Raw genomic sequence first — 17874 nt, 5'->3', positions numbered from 1 at the left:
TATTATAAAAGTGTCTTAATTGGATTTATCCAGTCCAAACTGTGTGTAGTTTGTCGAAATATTTGAATATTTTCCCATCTATTAATGTGCACATTGCCGTAATTCCTTTATTAATCCATCCTAAAAATGTACTATCCCATTAGCCATTCGGAATTTTTGAGAATATGCAGGCCAAATCAACAGTTTGCAGTCTTCTTCAATTCTACACTTCGTCACTATAACCCACCAGAGTTTAATAGTGAATTCAGTAATAGGATTTGCATGTGTAGACTGTATAGTTTCTTCTCCCAATCTTGCTTGTGGTTGACATGATGAACAATAATTTATCTCAATATGTTTCCATTTTGAGGTGTAGTCCGGTGAGCACCAGTATACAATATATCTCAGCTGGGCTGCATATAAGTATTCCTTGAAATTCATGAGGGCGAGTCCAACTAGGAAAAGAAAGAGGAGGAGGGTTTTAAATCTTACTCTTGGCTTTGTCCCTTTCCAAATAAATCTGCTCACTAGTTTATCACTTTTGCCAAATTGTACGTCTGGTATATAGACTGGAGATCCATGACAAGTGGTGCCCATTTAGTCAAATCTTTTTGAATCGCGTTGCTAATCTTGCCATAATTTGTCTCATATAATGTGCCTAATTCACAGATTAGATAGACACCTAAATATTTGATCTTATTTGAGTCCCATTTTAGTTTATATTTCTTTTGAATTGAATCTCTGGGGGAATAGTTCATACAAAGTACGTGAGTCTTTAAGATGTTTAGTTTATACCCTCACTTTTTACCAAAATGTTTAAATACTTTAATCAATTGAGGAAAGGTCGTGTCAGGATCCTGTAAGTATATTATTATATCATCACCAAAGAGACCTATTCATTGTTCAACTTTAGAAACTGTAACCCCTTTTAAATGATGATTTTGATTCTAGATCTGCCAGCTTGTTTTGGATCAATTTCTGTGCTTTTAGGCTTTGGAAGAGCGCTTCAGTTAGCTCCAGTGTCATGTCTTCTATGTCTTCTCAGACCTTCATTATCTTGTTTGATTTCTGATTTCAATGATTCGATACCCTTTAGTAGCTCACCAGCTGAATTGCTAGCTATGCTAACGGGGCTCATGCTAGCTTGTCCTGTCACGATGCTAGCATTAGGAAGTGGCTTTATCCTGTCCCTTTGGCATTTTGAGTTCCCTTTGCCTTTTCCGTCACCAGCTGCATTTGTCTTGCCCAGTTGAATTGTCTGTTAACGAGTTTCGCTGTTTTTCTATCAAGATTGTGGGGAGCAGCCACCGAATAGGTCCACTCACTACGTCATGACACCAGAAACCGCCCAAAATGTTTTTAATATGACTTTGGTAAGCTACGAAGCCACACCACTTAGATTGTCGTAGGATTGCGGCTACCGTAGTCAAGAGCCTCACGGAGTAATCTGGGTCCAAAACACCTTTCGCTTTAAATCCCAAAGTCAAACAATAGTACGGGATCACTGAGAGTTAAAAACGGTGTAAATCAGGGGTTGGCAACCCTTGGCACGCGTGCCATCAGGGTTAACTGATGGCACAACCATAGCTGGACTGGCCATCGGGCATACCGGGCACTTGCCCGGTGGGCAGATTGTGATTTTTCGTTTTTTTACAGGCCGATGGTTTTGTTGTTGTATTTGTAGCGGTATAAACAATGAAAGGTGGTGGATTAGCCAGATGCTGGCCGATGTGTAAAAATAACTCAGTTGTTTGGTGGTGACTATGGCGGAGCTTCCACAGAGGCCAGCAGGTGGATGAGGGAAAGGGGAGGCAGGAGGAGGAGAGACCCGAGGCGGCTGCCAGTCTGAGTGTCAGGTGAACTGAACTTCAGGTAAGAAGCTATGACCTATCTATCTGGGTCAGATATAAACCAAGTTTAGGTGGAGTTTATTTTCGTTGTGCTGACTTTTTATAGTCAGTTACAATAACTCGTACTGCGTGCTAGCTATCATGAGTTTCTATACAGCAGGGTGGGTGCTATGATGTTACTGATATTGAACTTTATTTTATTCATAAGGTTAGTTAGTAGAGTTGCCAAAAGTCCCGTAAAAAAACCGAATCGTCCCGTATTCAGAGAAAATATTACACATTTCGTACTGAGCTGAAAAGGAACAGTTTGTCCCGGACTTCAGCTAGGATGGAAAAATACACAAAGCTGGAGTTATTCTGTGTCTTTACGCTGCACAGCTGCCTCTTCTTCTCCCATTCTCTCCTCCCTCCCTCTCCTGTTGCTACTTCAATCATGAAAATGATCAATGATCAGCTGATCGGCTTTTCTGACGTCCTGTCTCTCTTGTTTATCGCTCACTTTGCGCCAGAAAGAGGAAACCAGTGGATGCCGCGCTAAACAACAGCAGCACGTTTAAGCTTGATCAGCTGTTGTTAGAATTTATTTAATATTAGTTTCTAGTATCAGCTGATGTTTGCTGGAGCCACAGCTGTAAAGCTGCTGGTCATGATGTCGGTTTGGATATGTGGTGAGAAACATGGAGATGAAACCAGGAGATGTCCTTACTGAATCATCAGAGCTGTGATGGAGAAACGGGTTTACCTTTTAGGTGACATGAATGAGTTGAAGTTATGAACTGTTTCTGAGAGACTAATAACACCAGGATCCTTTTCTATGTAGCTGACAGCTGGTAACTGTGCAGGGGCGGGTCTAGCAAAGTGTTGCCAGGGGGCCGTGTAGGGCATTAACAGGGAGAGGGGGGCACAAAGAAATACTTTTCTTTCTTATTCTCATTTAAAATGTTTCACTTTTAATAAATAATTATCTGAATTGTACAACCAAAGTTTTCATCTGATGTAAAATGTATAGAAATCATACATATATACCAACAAGACTGTACATCACTGTCACAACAGCATCTGTTTTCATTCAAAGGCTTTATGACTTTTCCAATAATACCTCATGGGCCGGTCTCTAGTCAAAATGCTCGGGCTGTTTATTTGTCCCAGTCCAGCCCTGGGCACGACACGCAGTGAATTAATCTGAGAAGGTGCATTTTAAAAAAAAAATGGCCAGGACAGTGCTGCACATCACAAATCAGCTCGCATAGACACATTAGTTGTGCCGCTTCTTAATGATGGCATCTTAGCTAACAACCCCAACTACCAGATTCACCTTGTAATTGGCTAAAAATAACTTCACCTACCTGTGAGAGTAGCTGGCAGTTTTATCAAGCGTTGTTGAAATTTCCACATTCTGACACAAAGCTTCAGCAGCTGTCCGCTCGGCACAGCATCAGCACCGCGGAAATACACGGATACAGCCGAAGAGTCAAGACAGAATTCACAATGTGTTTTCGGGACTTTCAGGTCTATGGACCAATGTTGTCTTTTCTGATCAAACCAGAAAGCTTTAATGAGCAGCTGGATTTGTCTCACATTAACTGGCTGGACACAGAGGACATCGAAATGCAGCTGACTGAACTGAAAAGCTCGACTCTGTGGGGGTCAAAGTTTGCAGAACTACGAACGCAGCTGGAATCCACAGCTGTGCGTGTTCATGGAGCTGCATGTTCACCTGCTGGACATCACTACCTGACAGGTTTAACTGTCTTCAGAACATTGCAGAGGCCTTATTGACAGGATTTGGCTCTACATGTCTGTGTGAGCAGATTTTCTCTCATACGAAGAGTGTCCTCAGGTAGCCGTCTGAATGCTGGACACTCAGAGACCTGTGTCTCTGAGTGGGAGACCAGAGATCACATTAACGTGTATCGCTATATCAACAAACATGCCCATATTGGCCCAGTCTATTTTTCTTATCATTGTTGTGAGGAACCCATAAATAGCATTTTCATTTTATGTTGTTCATTTGGTGTTATGGATAAAAAGTGTCTCTTTTTTGTTTCAAACACAGATTTCTGAAAAAACTTAAAACGTACAGCTCTGCTGTCACTTCCAACATAAATGAAGACAGAAAACTAAACAGCAGTGACGTTTGTAGGGTTACTGAAGTTGGGCTAGCTGGTATATAATGATGTGCTACGTGATTGCTAGCAACACAGCTATGTTAGCATAACATAAACACAGTGAAGCTGGAGGATGAACGCTAACTTTTTTTCCACTCTATAGAAGTTAATGTGAGGGTTCCCAATGGTTAGGGACAACTGTAATCGCATGGCAGGATGCTGTAAACGGACCAAACTTCGGTCAGGAGAACAACTGAGAATTCATCCACAATACAAGGTTAGTCATTAATATACTGCAACAACATGGGAATAGAGCAGCTGCGAGAGAATTCAACATTAATGAGTCAATGTTATGGAAGTGGAGGAAGCAAGAGGAATGAGTTCAGTAAAGTTTGACTTATCTGTCTGTTTTGTTTCACTTAATGTACCTTATAATCCCGTGCACCTTATGTATGAAAACAGACCCATTCATCGGCAGTGCGCCTTATGATCTGGTGCGCCTTATGGTCCGAAAAATACGGTATACGTCTTGCTTAGGCCCACACAAAGTCCTGAAAGATCAGGTCCTGTAGCTATTAGTACCAGACTATTCTGTAGAAAGCATTACGTAGCCAGGCTTATTTGTGCTTCCTAGATATGCCTAAAACAGAATAGAGATTCTGCTCTGTGGAATCACCTCGCAATTTAAATTCAGCAAAGGCCTGGGCGATATCAGGAAAATCTAATATTGTAATATTTTTGCATTTTTTATTGCGATTCAAGATCTATATCATGAAGTGTTTAAATAACTTGTTATTAAACACATGTTATTTTCAACCGTATAGTGAATAAAATTGCACTGGTATACTCATTCAAATCGACCATTCAATATTTTTTTCTATTTTGAATACAATAAATCTGAATGAATTGACATGTTTTATTTCAATCATTTTTTAACCATCAGTTGTACACAGAAGTTTTTTCCAAATGACAATACTGTGACAGTAACTCTCTTTCTGTGGTCAACATTAGAGCTTTAACAAACTGAAGATCATAACAACAAGAAAGTACATCAAGCAAGAATTCGCAAGACAAAATAAAACGAGTGAAATTAGAAAGGCTCTTTTTTGTGCTTATAACATATAAAAACAGTAAAATTAAAAATGCAATGACCTCATATTACAGAAACAAAAGTCTAGATAGTGACTAAAAGCGACTGACCAAGAGCAGTCACAGGTATCACAGCTGGTTTATTCAATATTTTCTTTGGTGTGTAGTAGGGCTGCCACGATTAGTCGACTAGTCACAATTACGTCGACTATCAAAATCGTCGACGACTGATTTAATAGTCGACGCGTCGTTTGAAGCTTTGTAAGATCCCAAAAGACGCAGGAATAAGTAGTAGCATTTAAGAGTGTAATAACAGACTGAAACAGAAGATGGCAGCACTGCATGTACAAGGATGCCAGCTGCCGTTAAACCCTGAAGAAGAAGAAACTGTGTCCCAGAATTCATAGCGCAGCCCAGCTCAGTTTCCAACAATGGCGGCAGCTAGTTAGTTTTAATATTACTCTTATTATTCTTTCTGGGTCACAAAATAAACGTTTAACATATTTTCAGGCGAGAATGTAGCTGTGTAAACCTCAAATATCTGCTCAGTTTATCAAGACACCACATGTTTTCAAAAGCGCTCCGACGTTTTCAGAGACGTCTGTTACCCACTAGCTCGATAGCTAGCCGGGGTTCAAGGGTCACTAGAGCCGTGAGAACACCGGACTCCCGGCAAATCGTTTTCAGACCCACCGCCGTCTTTCGCTACTCAGGTTAAACATGATATATAAGTCACTTAGATAACTTAAAAATGTTATTGTTTGGCTTTTTTCAGTATTTTATTTGTTCCTGAGTAAATCGGTTTGGCTGAGATTAAAGTTATAGTTTTTACACAGCTGAATAAACATCAAGCAGACAGCTGATTATCAGAAGAATATACTCTGGTGTCCTGTTATATTTTAGATAGCAAGGAGTTTATTAAACTTCACCGAAACAATCTTCAAATGTCATTAAAATTTAATAAACTATCATCTTGTCTTTATTTTTAGTTAGCACATACCTTAAAAACTTAAAGCTGTAAGCTAATGATAGTTATTGCACCAGCAGCATCTGCTCTTATATAAGCTGTACGTTTTACGTCCAATGGATGATGATCTGATTAGTCGACTAATCGCAAAAATAATCGGTGACTAGTCGACTATCAAAATAATCGTTTGTGGCAGCCCTAGTGTGTAGGGAGATGTTGACATGCAAAGTTTAAAACATTCTTCATTTTGCAGTTGAAGGATAAATGGACTAGACTGATTCTTATATAGCGCGTTTCTACTCTCCCAGAGTACTAGAAGCGCTCTATACAACATGCCACATTCACCCAATCACACCCATTGGCACAAGCACTTCTAAACAGAGTGCTTACGAACTACATTCACACTCCAATGGACGCATCGGAGAGCAACTTGGGGTTAGTATCTTGCCCAAGGATACTTGACACACAGACTGGAGGAGCCAGGAATCGAACCACTAACCTTCCGATCAGTAGGTGACCTACCTACCTCCTGAACTACAGCCACCCCCAGTGGATGACTTTTCAGCTGGTGGAATAAATTTATGGCACTGCTACCCTTTGTGGCAATAGTTTTATGGCATGTTTTACAGCAAATTTCTGCATTTTGTTTGGCATCCTCCTTGTTAAATCACAAAACAAAACAGTGAATTACATGCACATAGCTTAATATTGCCATGGGAATTTATAGTTTATGGTTGCAAAAGAACCATTTTAACCAAACCAAAACTCGCAATACATAAAGTATATCTAATACATCGCCTACCCCTAGTTCTGCATGCACTTTCCTTTTTAATAAAGCATTCAGTAGAGCATTAGATCTTGAACAGTTTTCTTGGTTATGCTCCTGGTTCATAATCTGTGCTATGTCCTGTTTAATTTTTGTTATCAGGACACTCTTCTGTCTTTCCTTCTCTAATCTGGCCTAAGAAAACAGCTTTCCCTCCCTGAGCCTGGTCAGGCCAGAGGTTTTTACACGTTAAAAGGGAGTTTTTATTCTGCTACATACTGCAAGTGCTTGCTCATAGGGGATCGCTGAGTTTTAATTTACAATTCTTTAGTTTACTTACCATAAACTATTACAAAAGATGACTACTGGACTTAGTCATTTTCAGCCATATAACAAAGCTGCAGACAGACAAGACACAATACCACACTTCAACCTGTAATTGTGTATAAGCCTGGCAACAGAATAGCAAACGCTGGAAAGCTAAACCTTATCACAAATAAGTCTTACCACGGCTAAGTCCATCAGGGCCTCTGAGTATCCGGCACTCCTCTATCTGTCCATATGGCGAAAACATCAGTCGGATATCATTCTCGTTACACTTCTTGGAGATCATTCCAATAAACAGTTTTCTGTCCTCCACTGCTGTATTAAACATAAGACAACATTAAACTTCTGTGCATTATATCAAGAATTATGGTGCCCTGCAACATTCAACATGCATACAAGTATATTTATTAGCAGGTACTTATGCTACAAAATCCTTACCATTGTTTTTCTCACTATCAGCGGGCTTCATTTGGATTGGATGGTGCATCTGAGCAAGACAGTAAATATATATATTATTTCATAAAATACACAACATGTAGAGATACAGAAACAAATATGTTGGTTTCACATGCCAAGTTATGTAAAATTACTATTGTGTGCTTGTTAGAGATGTTTGGATCCCATTTGACTACAGATACCTGAAAAGCTCCACAAACAGAAAAAATGTTCTCTTTTACATAGATACATATACATACATAGATAATATCGACAAATGGTATATTTTCCTTTAAGACACATGAAACATCTTAAGTGCAGTTATTTACTAAGATATGACATGGCAACGTCCTATTGTATTGTCCCAACAAGTCCTGAATTACATGTTTGCCTACAGATCAGCTCCTTTTGCATCAGCTGGCTGCTGCGATCTGTACCAAGTTTTCTCTACAGTAGGGGGCACTGTCACTACACTACTTCTTACAGAAGAACAGAAAATAAAATAAATAGACAAGGATTGTTTTAAAATAAGGAAGTGCATGCTGCATTTTTATGTTAAAAGACCTGCTTTTTTTTTTTTTTACATTTTTTTCATTAATTTAAAAACAAAACTGAGTGACACTTTCACTCTTGATCAAGCATTGACATTTTTCTTAGATTGTTTTTGAAATACTGCATTTTAAGTGGAAAGTCTTTCTGCAACATCACATGGAGGGGGGATTGTACTCCTCAGAAGGTAAATGGCAGGGTGCAGTTGGTCCATTAGTGGAACCTCGGATAGAGGAGGGACAATGCGGTTTTCGTCTTGGTCGCGGAACACTGGACTAGCTCTTTATCCTCTAAGACAGCGGTCTCCAACCTTTTTTGCGCCACGGACCAGTTTATGCCCGACAATATTTTCACGGACCGGCCTTTAAGGTGTCGCGGATAAATACAACAAAATAAAACTAGTACCGGTACCGAAAAAAAGAAGATTTATTCATAACACACGTGAAAAGACCCAGGTAAACCGAGTTAACGATAAAAACGATAACAAAATAACGCTGAAAACCGATAAAAACCCTGAAAACCATACATTTCACACCTGAGCCTCTACTCTCGCGGCCCGGTACCGGTCCAAGGCCCGGGGGTTGGGGACCGCTGATCTAAGATATTTGAGGGTGAGGGTGGGAGTTTGCCCAACCACTCACGATCGTGGCCGTTCCAGCCCCGGCTCGGACAGTCTCGGTCGTTGTGTCCTTGGGCAAGACACTTCACCCGTTGCCTACTGGTGGTGGTCAGAGGGCCCGGTGGCGCCAGTGTCCGGCAGCCTCGCCTCTGTCAGTGCGCCCCAGGGCAGCTGTGGCTACAATGTAGCTGCCATCATCAGTGTGTGAATGGGTGAACGACTGAATGTAGTGTAAAGCGCTTTGGGGTCCTTAGGGACTAAGTAAAGCGCTATACAAATACAGGACATTTTACCATTTACCATCTACATATGCTTTGTGGACTTTGAGGAGGCATTTGACTGCATCCCTCAGAGTCTCACGTGACGGGTGCTTTGGGAATATGGAGTGTCTCTTATGGTTCCTGTGGAACTGTTGCAAGGGCTTGATCCACATTGCCTTATTTCTGGACTCCACCAGGGCTGTTCTTTGTCACAGACTGTTGTTCATCATTTTTATGGACTGAATTTATAGGTGTAACCAGGTGGAGATAGGCTTCCATTTTGATGGTCTGTGGATCTGATCTCTGCTTTATGCAGATTATGTGGTTGTATTAGGTTCATCAGGTGGAGGCCCTCCAACAAGCACGAGAGTGGTTCCCAGTGTGAATTTGCGGGAATAAGAATCCGCACCTCAAAATCAAAGGCCATGGTCCTCAGCAGCAAAAGAGTGAAGGGCTCAGTCCGGGTCAGGGATGAGTTGCTGCCCAAAGTGGAGGAGTTTATCTCTGGGTTGTGTTTACAAGTGAGAGGAGAGTGAGAGACAGAGATGGACCTGTGGAAGCGTCTGCATTTATACAGACGCTGTCTGTCGTGCCAAAGAGGGAGCCGAGTGTAAAAGGGAAGCTCTCAATTCACCAGCCAGTCTGTGTAACCTACCCTCACCTTCCTACTGTCACGAGCTTTGGGTAAAGCCCAAAAGAGGGAGATTGTGCAAATACAACAGCAGAAATTAGTTTCCTTCAAAGAATGGCTGGGCTCTCCTTTAGAGATGGGGAGAGGAGTCATTCGAGAGGGGCTCAGAGTAAAACCACTACTCCTCAGGATCGAAAAAAGACAGTTAAGGTGGTTGGGGCATCTGATTAGCATACCCCCTGAGCATCTCCTGGGTGAGGTGTTCGGGGCATATCCCACTCGGAGGAGGCCCCGTAGCTGACCGACCCAAACACTAACCCTACCTTAATATCAAGAAAACTAGTTAAGATTTGACAGTGAATAGCTATTTATGTACTTAGCACTTTTAAACCCTCCTTTTATTCTTTCTTAGCCATTTGTTAGTGAATTTGTAGGTTTAATAGTTTCATAGTTCATTGAAAGAAAGTATGATTATAAGGATCGCGATTTAAAACTGAACCAATCCTGACAAACGGGGAAACAGGTTTTTTTCTTGAACTGATATTTTTTTATCTTCCTTAGTCAATTTGCCGTTTAATTCCTCTAATCTGCAGTTTTACTTTTCTATTTTTCCAGTATTATTGGGAACATCAGAACATCACACCAACTGCCATGCAAAGAATCTGGAGGGTAAATGCTTAGTGCACCTCTGTGGACAACCGCTGAAAAAAAATAGTGACGTCACAGAAATCAATAGCCTTTGATGTCTCAAAATGAGTGATTTAATTTCCTTTCAGACAGACAAAATATGCTTAATCTCGATCCACTTTTCCGATGGACAACCAAAAATTCAAGTTCAAGGTTTCAATGTGAACTGCACATGTGTTGAAAGGGCAAATCAAGGACTATCACCTACCCCTGGCAGAATCTTCATGTTGTGCAGAGCATTCTGCGCTTCTAAGGCTGATTTGCGGCTATAGTAAGTTACAAAACAGCAACCTGCCAGAGATTGAAAAAGAAAAATCTTACTCAGCTGATTCACATCATACAAAGATCACGTTTTTCCTTTTTTGCTAATTAAAAACAAAGGACATTAACATAGCAAACCAAAAATAAAATCAATATATTCAATTTCAGAAGATTAGTAGTATAACTGGTTCAATTAATTCAGTCTTTTTTAAAACAAAAAAATAAACTAATATTACTCTAGGTTTAGCAAATGTCAGAATAATAATAAAGTGTTTTGAGGGGTTATTTTGCCACCTCTAGAAAATGCACAGAATGTCACATAACAGAAGAAGCAAAGGATAAAATAATGCCTTGTATTACAATATGCATTAAAAATAACAAATGACAGTGATGTAAACTTTTTTAAACTCCTGTACCTCACAAAGTACAAGGGAAATAACTACTGTTAACACTTCATAAACATTCATAGGCAAGGTGTTGATAAAATTCAGCTCAATAAAGATAACCCTATTATGCACGCATGCATTTTGCAAATAACAATTCTTAACTCATTAATGTGGTCAGTGAAGAATACATGTAACATAATTTAACCTACATGTTCATAGAGCACTTTATTCTATACATGTTAAGCACTTAGTCTAATCAGAGATGGAAGCCAGAGCACCACCACCCACCCAGGCATGGACAGAACATTCAAACTCCACAAAGAAAGGCCCCTGTTGGGTTTCCAACCAGGAATCTGAATGCTGCAAGGCGACAGTGCGAACCACTCCACCACTGTGCTGCCCATGAGCCGTTTAGAGCCACACATGATTTTAAAACATGGGTTGTGTTTAATTCATCAACAATTTACGATTATTATTATTCATTCAAATCAGATCCACAATAACACGTATATGCTGTTGATGAAAGGATATTTAATCTATTCCGTTTACAAAATTAAAATGTTTCAATAAAACAGTGAATTCTTTTTAAGAATTGTTGAGGACTGATATATAGACAAACATGTGGATAATACCACAGCAGTAGTTGTACTTTCCATCTTTTTGTCTAACACACAGTGACCAAACACATTATATCACATTGTACTTTATTATATGTTTCATAAAGTACAGAAACTTCTATATGTTAGTAGTTCTCCAAAAGCCACTGGGACTTGTTCCAATTAAGGACAGATTACAAATGTGTGTTGTAGTCCCCATCACTATAATGGCATACAAAGTCTGGTTTAATAAATAATTATCTGAATCTTACACCCAAAGTTTTAATCTGATGTAAAATATATAGAAGTCCATTACTGTATATAGTAACTGTTAAGTCTAATATACCCTAGTAAGCTATAGTACTTTTTCCTTTGGGAAGGTACCATCTGTGCAGTCTGCAGTTCTGTTGAAGAAAGATGTTGAATCTATTTAATTATTGTAGAAAAATATTTGATTTCTGTGCATTTTTAAAAAAAAAAAAAAATATTTAATTTTATTTATGTATTTATTTTTTTACACACGTACATTAAATTAAAGTTGATTACGTCATCACGAGGTGGAGGGTGGGGGCTGGTTCCCTTTTTTTTTTTTGCTGGGAGTTGGCAACCCTATTAGTTAGGTTGTTTGATATTTCTGCTAAGTACTCTTTAAAATACCAGAATATTAGATTGATCAGTTTTGCTGAACTATGAAATATTTTGGGTGCAGAGTATTTTTTGCATACAGGTATAACAGAATAGCTTTAGTGTTTTTGTTTATTTAAACTTGAGTGTAAACTTATACAAAATGCAGCAAGATATTAAAAACAGTTTTATTGATTAAAAACACACTATATTGGATTCATATCAGTATCGGCAGATATCCAAATTTATGATATCGGTAACGTGCCATCTCTACTGTAAACATGAAGTTGTCAGTTGACTACTCCTCTGGGTTACCTTCTCTACACGTGTGCCAAGTTTCATCACAAAATGCTGCAAGATTCCAGAGAAATTAAATTCAACAAGGTTATTTTAATAAACAAAACTTTACAAAAACAAAAATTCTATCTTTGATAGCTGACATGAAATTCTCCATAAATTCCACTCCTCCACAACTCACACTACATGTCTACAACGTTTCAGCTCCAACCATTGCAAATATTTCTCTTTTTCACCTTTATTGGAAAGTGTAGTCAAGACAGACAGCCTTGGAAAACAGCCCCACGTGTCCATTAGTTTTAAAAGGCTGGATTAACCTCATCGATTTCTTAGTTAGAGTGGGTGCAACTGCCATTGCCCCAGCAGAAACAGTATTGAAGTCTATCCCAGTTTCCTATCACCTGGCCGTGGATGTCTAGGTGTGCCAAGGAGCTAAATTGAAGAAACTGGTCAGCTTGACTCCATGGCAGTTACATTGGGTCCAGAGTCTAAAAGAGCAGCTGCCGAGGAAAATAAATAAATAAATAATCCAGCTATCCTCCATCTTCAACAGGTACAACATCCTGGACAAGCAAGAATTCCCTCCACTTGCAACGGACCTCCTCCTATGCTCTCACTCGTAACCATCACCCAGTTGTGAAATAGTGCACTCAGGATTGTTCTGCCTGGTCTGCAGATCATCTGAAGGTGAGTAGAGCAGCCCCATCTCATTAATCTCGGGCCACGGGTTCTCCCTCAGATAGGTCTACACACATCATCTAGCATCTCCGAAAAGTCTCTCTAAACCCTATCTATCCAAGGCGCCATAGTCTTGGACACTTTAGAGAATTTTCTTGGCAGACACAGGCACAAATGATGTTCCAAAACAGCAGTCCAGCACACTGAAATGCACGCTTCTGCATCTTTTTGACACAGTAAAAAAACTCTGCAATAGCGTTTTTATCTCTGACCCCACTCACACCTGTGGCCGTGGAATGGGGCAATAAAGCAAGGTGCTCAACCTCAACACCTGGTTTTCCTCCATCTCTATTGGCTTGATTTTGTTCTTAACAGAAATGTGGATGAAATCTGGAGAGTACAGTCTATTTGGTGAATTATGCCCTCCCACTTATGATTGTTTAATTCCTTCCAGAGAAAGTGGGCGGGGTGGAGGTTTGCCTGTAATGTTTAACAGTTTAAATGCTCACCTATTAAGGTTGATAAAGTCTGTAGCTTTCAGGTGCTGCTTTTTAAAGCATAAAACACCTCCAAAATTTTGTTTTCTAAATCGCCAATAGTATTTTTATGTAATCATATTATTTTTGCTGGGGATTTTATCATTTATGTTAATGACCTTACTTATTTCCCTTATCTTAATCCATTATCCCCAGAATAATGAAGTCTTTTGGTTTTAAACAGCATGTTGTTGGACCTACACATAACCATGGACATACTTTAGATGTTTGGGGAGGGTTTTGTTGTTGTTGTTGTTTTAAAAACACCTGACTTCAGTATTAACTCTATATTTTGAAACTGATTTGTTTATTTCTGGCCATTTATGTATTTAATTAGATCATGTTTCTTCTTTCTGTTGTCCAGGTGAACAGACAAATGAGGCCACGGTAGTACACTAACAGCATTTTAGTGAAGAGAAAAAACCCCAATGAAATGTCCGTGAAGGCTCTCAGTCATCCAGGTCATGGTAGTCTAAGGAGCTTGGAAAGAAAAGCATCTGGACTTCTTTAAGTTTCTTGAAGACATTTCACCTCTCATCTGAGAAAGAAGGCATCTATGTCCACTATGAACGACCATTTTAGAACAGAGGGGGTGGCTTACGACACCAACTGTCTGGTATCTATAATCCAGGGTTGAGATCCTTCCCAAACGCTGTTGCTCTTACAACGGAAGAAGCTTCATGGATGAGAAGTGAAAATGTCTTCAACAAACTCCAGAAAAGTCCAGACACTTTTGTTTCTAAGTCCCTTAAAATCTATGGTGAAGAGAAACCCCTTCACAACACCAACCAAATGAACAGCACTCTCCAGGAGGAATTTGTATTGCTATCCAAATCTACCATAAAGAGACTGCATGAAAGTAAATACAGAGGGTTCACTGCAAGGTGCAAGCCACTCATAAGCCTCAAAAATTGAAAGGCTAGATTGGACTGCTAAAAAAACAACTAAAAAGCCAGCACATCTCTGAAAAACATTCCTTGGACAGATGAAACCAAGATCAACTTCTATGAGAATGATGACAAGAAAAAAAGTATGAAGAAGATGCAGTTCATGATCCAAAGTATACCACATCATCTGTAAAACACGGCAGAGACAGTGTGATGGCTTGGGCGTGCATGGCTGCAGTGGCACTTGGACACTAGTTTTTAATGATGATGTGACTATGGCAGAAGCAGCTGAATTAATTCTGAGGTGTTCAGAGACAGACTGTCTGTTCGAATCCAGCTAAATGCAAACTAAAGTTTGCTAAAGTCAAACTGATTGGCCAGAAGTTTATTAAGGTAAAGAAGTGAAATAGTCCAAGTCAGTCACCTGATCTTAACCCAAATAATTATGCATTTCACTAGTTAAACACTAAACTTCAGACAGAGAGTCTCACAAACAAACAGCAAATGAAAGCTGCTGCAATAAAGGCCTGGCAGAGCATTAAAGAGGAGGAAACCCAGCATCTGGTGATGTCCATGAGTTCAAAACTTCAGGCTGTCATTCCCAGCAAAGGGCTTTCAACCAAGTATTAGAAATTAACATTTTATTTTCAGCTATTTAATTCATTCAATTAGTTTTAAGCCCCTGAAATGAAAAGATTGTGTTAAAATGTGCTTTATTTTCTCACATTTTTATACAATCTTTTTGTTCAACACACTAAATTAAGGCTGAAATCTGAACTTCAACTGCATCTGAGCAGAACAACAGTTTAAAAAAAAAAAAGTTGCCTCTGTCCAAATATTTATGGACCAACTATTTCTCAACATTAATTACTGCTAATAAGCACAGCCAGAGAGTTCTTTAACACAGCGGACCGTCTCTTAAATAACACAAATTTTAATCAGATTCAAAGTGAGAAGTTAACTTTAACTTTATAAATTTTAAACCTATTTTAAGGATAAAATTAAACCCATAAAATACAAAACAGTAGCCCCTGATTCTTTTATCGGTGTCACCTACCCTACCCCTACAATAACATTTTATCTTCATTTATACCAACCTCTTTAGATGAGCTTTTAAATACTGTGACTGACATTGATACAACAATCAACCATGAAATTTTGATAGAGAGGCATGGGTTAGTATATCTGGGACAGCTCTGCAATGGTTAAGATAATTTCAGAAAAATTGCAAATTTTCTGTTTCCACTAGTGACCAAGGGTCACTGAATTATGGAGTCCCCCATAATTCCAACCCCCCAAAACTCATACTTGCAGGCTGTTGATGTAGCAATTTTCTCCTTATGAATGTAATGCCAGCACCTGTTCGGCAGGTGTCATCTGACCTGAAGACTGCAGCCTAGGGCTGGGCGATATGGCCTAAAATTCATATCGCGATATAATTTGAAGCACGTGCGGTAACGATATATATCACGATATATTCTTTTCTTCTGTATAACGTATTTTCCACACTATAAGGCACACTTAAAATCGTTTAATTTTCTCAAAAATCGAGAGTGTGCCTTATGTATGAATTCTGGTTGTGCTTACTGACCTCGAACCGATTTTGGCTGCAGAAATCTGTTAAAAATGTTTTAGTACAGCTTTGGTAAGCCGCACTGCTTGATGGATTGTCAGAGCATTACAGCTGCCGTAGTGAGGAGCTTCACGGAGTAATCTGGGTCCAAAACTCCGTCAGCTTCAGGTCCCAAAGTCAAACGAACACTAAGAGTTAAAAACGGTCTAAATTCTTTCATCTTTAATTAAATCATCAGCGTTGCTGCTTTACCAGGTGTAACAATTAAGTTTTACATCCAGGCATCCATGAAAACAGAATTTATTCAATTTAACGGAGTTAGAAGTTAACAGGAAGTTAGCTCGCTAGTTTACACCTAAACATTTCATACCATGTTCTGATTGAGAGATTTTTGAAACTAAGTAAAACGTACAGCTCTGCTACCACTTCCAACATAAATGAAGACAAAAATAAACAGCAGAGGCATTTGCAGGGTTACTGAAGTTGAACTACCTGGTATATAATGTTGTGCTACGTGATTGCTAGCGACACAGCTATGTTAGCATAACATTAGCACAGTGAAGCTGGAGAATGAACGCCAACTTTTTTCCACTCGATAAAAGTTAACGTGAGGGATTCTGGTGGTCAGGGACAAATGCAATCGCATAGCAGGATGCTATACACGGGCCAAACTTCAGTCAGGAGAACAACTGAGATTATTCATCCACAATACGAGGTTAGTTATTAATATACTGCAACAACATGGGAACAGAGCAGCTGCCAGAGAATTCAACATTAATGAATCAATGTTACGGAAGTGGAGGAAGCGCAGTTTTTGGCTTTCCCCATATTTCAAAAGTGCTTCATCTCTTTGCTGTGACTGTCGCCGGGCATAATTTGCAGAGGATAATGGTTGTAGCCGCTGCGATGCTTTCGACCAAAACAGGCGCAGCTTGATGACATCATCAACATGCGCTGTCGCGATAGAGCAATATAGTCAAAATCTCTATCGTTGGCCAAATTTATACAGTTTCTATCGTATATCGTTTATATTGCCCACCCCTACTGCAGCCCATTTAGTTTGAACAAATTGTTTTTGTAATTGTGACAAAGAAGTTACATTTAAGGGTGACATATTAGACTACTACAGGTTCAGAATGAATACAGCTGTTGCATTATGCCTCTCTCAACTGGATATTTGCTGTTTCTTAATGACCTTATGTGAGTATAACTACATGCCGCCGACCTTTGCTCTGCGGTGGATTCTGGCTGCGGTCTCGGAGAACATTAATCTCGTAGACTGCTCCATAAGGTTCAAACAGTTCACGAAGCTGCTCTTCCGACCAAGACCGGGGAATCTGTCCAACAAACATTTTAATGGCATCAATATCTGGTTGGTCAGGGTGGTCCAGGGACCCATTCATCTTCTTCCCACTAGAAAGACAGACAACCGTCCATTAAATTGGAGCTAGAAACAAACTTAAAAGTATGCATTAAACAATAGTGTACATGTACAACATTTATCGATTAGGGTCTGACAGAAAGTGGCTATGGTCACATTTTCACACATTTCTCTAAAATCACCTCTGATTAGGAGCATAAATGACTGATTGTGGTTTTTACTGATTAATTCTGTGAATACTCACGAAAGGGACACAAAATATGCTAATTGAATTAATTTCACTTTAATTTTACTCATCTAGCACCAAATCACAACAGCAGTCACCTCAAGGCGCTTAGGGCATTCGCCTCTTTGTTAGATACACTTGTTCAACGACACATTAATGCAA

General features: G+C 39.5%; 2 protein-coding genes across 7 annotated transcripts in view; one reads left to right on the top strand and one right to left on the bottom strand.

Annotated features, from left to right (window-relative positions):
* Positions 1-17874, bottom strand: part of LOC146394301 (CUGBP Elav-like family member 1) — a 66080-nt gene that overhangs the window by 23541 nt on the left and 24665 nt on the right. For 5 of the 6 annotated variants that reach the window (XM_084923901.1, XM_084923908.1, XM_084923918.1 and 2 more), the window contains 4 exons: positions 17331-17518; positions 10476-10558; positions 7525-7573; positions 7267-7401 (listed from right to left, as the gene is read on the bottom strand). In XM_084923901.1, coding sequence (XP_084780027.1) covers positions 7267-7401; positions 7525-7573; positions 10476-10558; positions 17331-17518 — 455 coding nt within the window. The remainder of the gene's footprint in view (positions 1-7266; positions 7402-7524; positions 7574-10475; positions 10559-17330; positions 17519-17874) is intronic. The other variant, XM_084923926.1, reaches the window with a different exon arrangement.
* Positions 1-17874, top strand: part of LOC146394302 (uncharacterized) — a 132398-nt gene that overhangs the window by 101583 nt on the left and 12941 nt on the right. The window lies entirely within an intron of this gene.

The sequence above is a fragment of the Perissodus microlepis genome, chromosome 1 (genome assembly GCF_051167445.1).
Source record: "Perissodus microlepis isolate ML-2025 ecotype Zambia chromosome 1, ASM5116744v1, whole genome shotgun sequence".
In the NCBI taxonomy this organism is placed as follows: Eukaryota; Metazoa; Chordata; class Actinopteri; order Cichliformes; family Cichlidae; genus Perissodus; species Perissodus microlepis.
This window is presented reverse-complemented; position numbering and strand designations above follow the sequence as displayed.